This window comes from Stegostoma tigrinum, chromosome 27 (genome assembly GCF_030684315.1).
Source record: "Stegostoma tigrinum isolate sSteTig4 chromosome 27, sSteTig4.hap1, whole genome shotgun sequence".
In the NCBI taxonomy this organism is placed as follows: Eukaryota; Metazoa; Chordata; class Chondrichthyes; order Orectolobiformes; family Stegostomatidae; genus Stegostoma; species Stegostoma tigrinum.
The window spans coordinates 50,090,648-50,098,721 of record NC_081380.1 but is presented as its reverse complement, the minus strand read 5'-3'; the positions used below and the strand labels follow the sequence as shown (position 1 = coordinate 50,098,721).

The following is an 8,074-nucleotide window of genomic DNA, read 5'->3' as shown; positions in this document are numbered from 1 at the left end:
TTCTCGGCACTCTGTTTCTCGCACTCTGTTTCAGCCACTCTGATTCTCGCCCTCTGTTTCAGACACTCTGTTTCAGCAACTCTGAATCTCGCCCTCTGTTTCAGACACTCTGTTTCTGCCCCGAACCCTAACCCTAAACCTTACCCAAACCCTAACCCTGAACCCTACCCCTAACCCTAACCCTAACCCAAACCCTAACCCTAACCCTAACCCTAACCCTAACACTAAAACATAACCCTAACCCCAAAACTAACCCTATACCTTAACGCTAAACCTAAACCTAAACCCTAACCCGAACGCTAACCCTAACCCTAAAACTCACACTAACCCAATACCAAACCCTAACCCTAACCCTAATCCTAACTCTATCGCAGGTGAGACTAACCCTAACCCTAACCCTAATGCTAACATTAAACCTCACCCTAACCCTAACCATAACCCTAACCCTAACCCTAACCCTGACATTGACCCTGACCCTGACCCTGAGCCTGACCCTGACATTGACCCTGACCCTGACCCTGACCCTAACCCTAACCCTAAACCCCGACCCCTAACCCCTAACCCTAACCCTAAACCTAACACTAACCCTAACCCTAACCCGAACCCTAAACCTAAACTTAACCCTAACCCTAACACTAACACTAACCCAAACCCTATCCATAACTCTAACTTGAACTCTAACCCTAACTCTAACCCTAACCCTAACCCTAACCCTAACCCTAACCCTAACCCTAACGCTAACATAAACCCTAACCCTAACCCTAACCCGAACCCTAAACCTAACCCTAACCCTAACCCTAACCCTAACTCTAACTTGAACTCTAACCCTAACCCTAACCCTCGCACTAGCCCTAGCCCTAACCCTAATCCTAACCCCAGCACTAACCCTACACCTAACCCTAACCTTAACTCTAACGCTGACCTTACCGTAACCCTATACCCTAACCCTAGCCCTCGCCCTAACCCTAACCCTAAGCCTAACCCCAGCCCTACCCCTACACCTAACCCTAACCTTAACTTTAACGCTAACCTTCCCGTAACCCTAACCCTAACCCTAACCCTAGCCCTCGCCCTAACCCTAACCCTAATCCTAACCCTAAGCCTAACCCCAGCCCTACCCCTACACCTAACCCTAATCTTAACTCTAACGCTAACCTTACCATAACCCTAACCCTGACTAACCCTAACCCTAACCCTAACCCTATCGCAACCCTAACCCTAACCCTAACTCTAACTCTCACCCTAACCCTAAATAACCCTCACTCTAACCCTATCTCTATCGCACCCTCACCCTAGCCCTGACCCTTACCCTGTACCCTAACCCTAACACTAACCCTAACCCCATCCCTAACCCTAACCCCACCCCTAACTCAAATACCTCCCTGTTTTAAATAGTAATAATGTTCTTCATTTCATTTGTTTCGTCACTTTCTGAACTGAAAAGAGAAAGGTCTCTCTGTCCGTCTTTTGAAATCTAGACAATGCTTGAACATATTTGCTTCGATTCCCACTATGTCTTTATTTTAGCTGGGTTTTCTCTTTAACACTGTCTTCGTCACCACTCTCGTCTTTTGCCTCTGCCATTTTCAGTCAATTTTCACTTTTCAATTCCAACTTCTGAAGTTCGAAGTTCTCTCTATCCCTGTCTTCTGTTTGTGTTCATCTTTCTTTTACTCTTGAGTCTACTTCACACTGTTTAATTTGTTTTTGAATTCTTGCCTTTTCCAATCATCCCACTTGCATTCCTAGCAATTGTATATATTGGGCTATTGTTCCAATTATTTCCCATTTTCTCACAGATACAGGCAACCTCAACTCCAGTTTTACTGTCCATTCTGAAATCTTTGTTTTGATCAACTTCTATAAACCACCCCAAGCGACATCTTCCATTTTCAGGAAACTCTTAGTGAATGAATGAACTATTATTACATTAGGCATAGCCCATTAAAGCCAAATGAATGCAATATTTGAAGAGAATACCAACACCCACCACTCACTGTCTTTGTGTCCAATAACCCTAAACCCAGCTTGTAGCTAAAGATTTTGATGCCAGATAGGCCCTCAGTCTTATTTTTTTATGGACCAGACCATTCCCATTCAAAATATATCAATAAATTAGCCTAGACCCTAACATCTTAATTTTCTTGAAAGACATTGATCTCCAGATGTGATTCAATTGGTCCACCACTAGACTTTAAGCAAAATGTACTTTATTCTGACAACACAGTTCAAATACAGCAATAAAAATTGAATTGGTGTAATTTTAACTCTATTGAAATACTTAACAAAACAATAGTTTATTTCACTATTAATCATCAACTGTTCCAATACAGTAACATTTTGTAAACACACCCTTGACAAAGGCAAATTCAAAAAACAGATTTTCCTCATATGCTTTTTGCTGTACAGTCCAGGAGAAAGGAACTCCAAAAGAAACAATTCAGTAGCAGAGACAGAACTGGAACTTTTTGCAGCAGCAGGGCAAAAGCTGTATTTAGCAGTTTCAATGGCCAACTCCAAGACCTAACTGAAAGCAAAACTAAAAGCCCGGTTCTGCATGAGCCTGACTCCACCCACTCATGCTTCAGGGAACCCAAAACTGTTTAACCACTGCTTTTGAAGCCAACATCTCACCATGGCAACACCGGTCTACAAGAGAAACTGCACAGAAAAAATTCTCTTAAAGGCACAGTATCATCACACTACCCTAACACTATCACAGTAGACTAATCCGGATTCTAACTCCTTATTTCACCAAATCTCAATTGCACTATAAAGAAGCTCTGAGGGAGCCTTCCTTTTATGGCCCAAATTCAAAGGTTTCAGAAACTGGATTAAACAAGTTGTCTAATTAGCTAGTTTCAGCTGAGAGCCTACAATTTTTGCTTTAAAGCTGCAAAATTGAGCCTCAACCAATCAAAAGAGCAATTTTCGTTACCTGTTAAATTAAAGAACCACTAGACTTTAGATAAAATTTAGTCCTTAAATTAAATTTAAACTATTCCTCAAAACTCTCCTTAGAGGTTCCCTGCTTCACCAAACTCCAGTTGCACTGATCAGTTCTGGGAAAGGGTCACTAGGCCCAAAATGTTAACTCTGATAATTTCTTTATAGATGCAGGCAGACGTGCTGAGTTTTTTCAGCAATTTTGTTTTTGTTCCAGATGTACTCCATTGCAAATAAGGCAATATTTTTGTGTTGCTTCAGCCCTCTTGCCTCCTCTCTGTTTCTCCCCTTCTCTTCCTCTCTCTCTATTTACCCCACCTCTGAATGTCTTTGTTCCCCTTTCTCCCCCTCTGTTTCTTTCTTCCTCCCAACCCCATTGATGTCGCTGGTCAGAGAAAGAAGGGAGTGACTGTGAGAGAGAGGGAGAGAGAGAGAGGGAGAAGCAGACCAAGAGAGTAGACGTTCAGGATCCTCAGCCATTGTCTTTGTCAAATATGTCTGACCTTCCTGTGAGAGTGAGGGTTGCAGTTTGAAAGCATTAACTGAACATGGCAATATTTAAACAGAAGGAACAACAAAGAATGCAATATTAGTAGGGAATGAGGGATGCTCTCTGATGAAGGGTCTAGGCCCGAAACATCAGCTTTTGTGCTCCTGAGATGCTGCTGAGATGCTGTGTTCATCCAGTTCCACACTTTGTTATCTTGGATTCTCCAGCATCTGCAGTTCCCATTATCTCTAGCACCGATTTAGTCATGGTTTCAGTGCTGGGTATCATTGCAGGAATCCATGCAATGCACTGACGTGCAAAGAAAAAGTGAGAAGCTCTCACATGGTAAGCTAAGTGTCACTAATTGCAAGGACTTTATGTCAACTGCATCCCAACTAGTGGCCTTGTGAGCTATAATGAAATGCACCATGAAAGGGCTCAGCAGTTGAAGAGTCTGACAGAAGGGCCATGATTCTGAAACATTCCTGCCACAAAGGCTCTAGACACAGGCTGTCCTTGCAATGATGCAGTGACAGGGGTCTTTGTAGAAGTCTATGGTAGCATCTCCAGACCCTGGATGCATGTCACAGGATCACGGATGAACGCAGAAACAATTCAGTCAACTACCTCCACTGCAGTTTAGGACAAAGGCAAAGTACTACACAGGAGCGGCTGTGATCACAGTCATTATTTTTTCATTTTATGGGTTGCCTGTGTATTGTTTATTTATTGTATATTTTGTCATTCATTTGTGTAGTTATAAAAATGTTGCTTGATGGTATCACTTATACTTCTGTGCTCACAGATGGTGGCAGGAACTGAGAAGGTGACTGAGGGTTAGGGTTAGGGGTAGGGTTAGTGATGGGAGTGATGCCAAGTGATGGATTATCCATAGGCTTGTTGCAGGTGCTAGGTATTTGAAATAGGAAAATGGGGCTAGTAGAGACACCATGCTCCACATCAGTGGTATTACACTCACAGGGATAAGTGTTGGTTGGAAAACCATCTGGAATTTTAGTAGTTCATGTTTGCTTGGTAGTCATAACACAGGCCTCGGATAAAGTTGCATGAACTGTTGACAAAGCAAAAACAGAAATTGCTGGAGAAACTCAGCAGATCTGGCAGCATCCACAGAGAGAAAGCAGAGTTAACATTTCAAGTTCAGTGACTCTTCTTTGGAACTGGCTTTGCATTCTCTCCATATATGCTATGAAGCCTGCTGAGCTTCTCCAGCAATTTCTGTTTCAGATTTCCAGCACTTGCAGTTCTTTGTTTTAGTTTAGTTTACCACACAGTATGCCTTCACAGCCATGCTAGTCTTGTGATTACTGTGAGACTTGAGACCATGCTAGAGGTCTCCCTACAGGGGACCCACGCATATAGATCCCTGAAAGTGGCAACACAAGTGGATAAGGTGGTCAAGAAGGCATATGGCAGATTTTCCTCAGTCGGCCAGGGCATTCAGGATAAAAATTGGCAAGTCGTTTAGTCAGATTGTATATGGAATATCACATATAATTCTGATTGCCACAGTACCTGAAAGGTGTGGAGGCTTTGGAGACAGTACAGAAAATGTTTAGCAGAATGCTGTCTGGCTTAGAGGATATTAGCTTTGAAGAGAAATTGCACAAACTTGGCTTGTTTACACTTGAAAGTCAGAGGCTGACGGGCAGCCTGATAGAAGTTTGCGATGTTATGGGAGACATGGATAGGATAATCAGAAGACTTTTTCCCCATGTAGAAATGTCATTTAAAAGAGGGCATTGGTTAAAGGTAAAAGAGGGTAAGTTTAAAGGAGATTTAAAAGGTAAAGTTTTTACATGAAGGAATGCATTGCTAGAAGAGATGGTGGGAGCAAATATAAAAGTAATGTTTAAGGGGCATCTTGATAGATATATGAAAAGACACAATATTGAGGGATGCAAACCGTATAGGCCCAGCAGCATTTTAGTTTAGATAGGCATCATGTGCCAGCATATATTTGCTGGACTGAAGGCCTGTTCCTATTCAAAACTTTTTCCTAGTTCTTTGTTCAAGTGTGGATGACAGATCCCTGAACAGCACCCCTTTTCTCTTCATCAGTTCCTCTTCTGATCCAGCTCCATGCCTCAAATAAATGTGAATAAAAAAATGTTGTCTCAACACAGTCAACAGCTTTTGTTGTAGTGCCATTTGCACTATGTCTTAGTAGCAAACAGCTGCAAACTCAATGAGCGAAATCCTTTTCAGTTGAGGCATTGTGCTGGCTCATCCATCGGTGTGCTGGTGGCTACTTATATGCAAGCAATGGCTCCTAGATCCAGGGAATCCACTGATGGTGGTGAAGACCAACAGCCACTTTGACTTTACTGACGACACTTGTATTTCAAAATTGATGCAGGCACCTGCCTTCTAGAGTGGGATATCCATGACCTAAGTGATACCACAATGAGCTGTTTACAGAAAAATGCCACTCAAGTGTTGTGAGAGCATGGAATGCGTTGCCAGCAGCAGTTGTGGAAGCAAGGTCATTGGGGTCATTTAAGAGACTGCTGGACATATATATGGTCACAGAAATTTGAGGGTGCATACATGAGGATCAATGGTCGGCACAACATTGTGGGCTGAAGGGCCTGTTCTGTGCTGTATTGTTCTATGTTCTATGTTCTAAGTCTGCTTGAATGACTGAGATACACAGGAGTGAGGTGTCATGATAATATTGATGGCAGGTAGGGCTCTACATCAGGTCATTGTGCACCTTAGCACAAGTCTAAAATATTATAACCTTTTCGTAATTACACATTACACTCAAGAGAATCATTTGAATACCTTCATACAAAGCAGATTTATTGGAGTAAAGTTGATATGAACTGTGTCAAAGAACTATTGATTGCATGTTATAGACATAATCTATCTGAAATTTCTCAGTACAGAGAAGGACATTTCCTCTGTTTTCTCAAATTCAAATGTATTAAGAATTTCATGCCAACAAATATCATTTGTATTTTACCTGAACATGTAATTTATTCTTTTCACAAATTCCCAGCAAGACTCACATCTGGAGCACATTAATGTACTTCACATGTGGACTGAGCTTTTGCTGAAAAATTTAAATAAATGTAATATAGACCATTTAATATTCCAAATAAATGTATCAGCGATAATAGTAAGCTATTCCCCTAGTTTCAAAGTTCAATGTTCAATTTCTTCTTCAAATTCAATCATGTCCTTGTAATTGCGTCTGAAAAATCCACACTGTGAAGTAAGAAGAACGATAAAGAATGCAAGTGTTAAGGCCATAAAAGCATGATTAAGAAACAGCAGTTTTGAGGCTACAAAAAACTGACTTCGGAACTGGGTAGGTGGCATTGATCATCAGTATTTGGTTATATACACCTTCATGGACATCTTTTATAGTAATTTTCACTTTGTACTTCAAACATGTGGATGGTCCTCATGGGTTTAGATGATGAGATCAACTGGCCTCCCCAGGATTTTCAACCATGAATTTTAATTTGTCCACCAGCAAATCCTTACTATCTACATCACACAGGAAATGTGAACGTAACAGAAAACCGTACTTTGGGCGGCTCGGTGGCTCAGTGTTTAGCGCTGCAGCCTTACAGCACCAGAGACCCGGGTTCAATTCCAGCCTTCGGTGACTGCCTGTGCGGAGTTTGCACACTGTCCCCGTGCCTGCGTGGGTTTCCTCCGGGTGCTCCGGTTTCCTCCCACAGTCCAAAGATGTGCAGGCTAGGTGGATCATCCATGCTAAATTGCCCGTAGTGTTCAGGGGTGTGTGGGTTATAGGGGGGTGGGTCTGGGTGGGATGCTCCAAGGGGCGGTGTGGGCTTGTTGGGCCAAAGGGCCTGTTTCCACACTATAGGGAATCTAATCTAATACTAACAGTTGTGTTATTGCTTTTTTGGAAGTTGTAAGAGAGGAGATATTCTAAAAGAACCAGAAATTTAACCAAAACCACAGTCAGTCGGAAAGAACACTGACAAATGAAATGCATTGGAAAGGTATCACAGTAAACAATTTCTGAAGAAGTGTCATAACAGGCTCAATATGCTAATTCTGTTTCTCTACAGATGCTGCCAGACCTGCCGAATTTCTCCAGCATTCTCCACATTTGTTACAGCAAACCAAGGCTTATCATAAATTACATGTTCAACAGGGTCGTTTTGCTTCAGGTGTGTTTAGAATTTGCCAAATTCATATCAAATATTTATAGTCCAGTTTTACAGTGTCATGTTTTTAAACAGGTGAGAAACTGAAAACAAGTTCGCTGATCACAGTGGGCTTCCTGCAAAAGTTATGGTATGATAACACATGTCATTGGCACCCCTCAGGAACTGTATAACTAACTGTCCATCTCTAATGGAGAGAGATGCCTATGGCCCTTTGTGGAGTTTGGCTAATTACCCTATTACCTGTTAATGTAAAATGTACTGAAACATTTCAGTCGAATAAGAAACATGCTGTAAATTGCAAATCTTCAGAGGATACTTGTGAATTTACCAATGTTCACAGCCTCAATGCTAAAAAGCACAAAAAGAAAGGCTGCTTTGTGGAAAACTTAAGTTCTATCCACAAAAATGACTGACCTACCAGTTTCCTGCCACTTCAACATACTACCATGTTTTTTGGCTAACA

The 8,074-nt window shown here is 41.8% G+C and overlaps 1 protein-coding gene across 2 annotated transcripts in view; it reads right to left on the bottom strand.

The window, feature by feature from the left end:
• Positions 1-2,353: 2,353 nt before the first annotated feature.
• Positions 2,354-8,074, bottom strand: part of LOC125464461 (integrin alpha-E-like) — a 245,847-nt gene continuing 240,126 nt past the window's right edge. For both annotated transcript variants that reach the window (XM_059655494.1, XM_059655493.1), the window contains one exon: positions 2,354-6,670. In XM_059655494.1, coding sequence (XP_059511477.1) covers positions 6,608-6,670 — 63 coding nt within the window. In that variant the 3' untranslated portion in view covers positions 2,354-6,607. The remainder of the gene's footprint in view (positions 6,671-8,074) is intronic.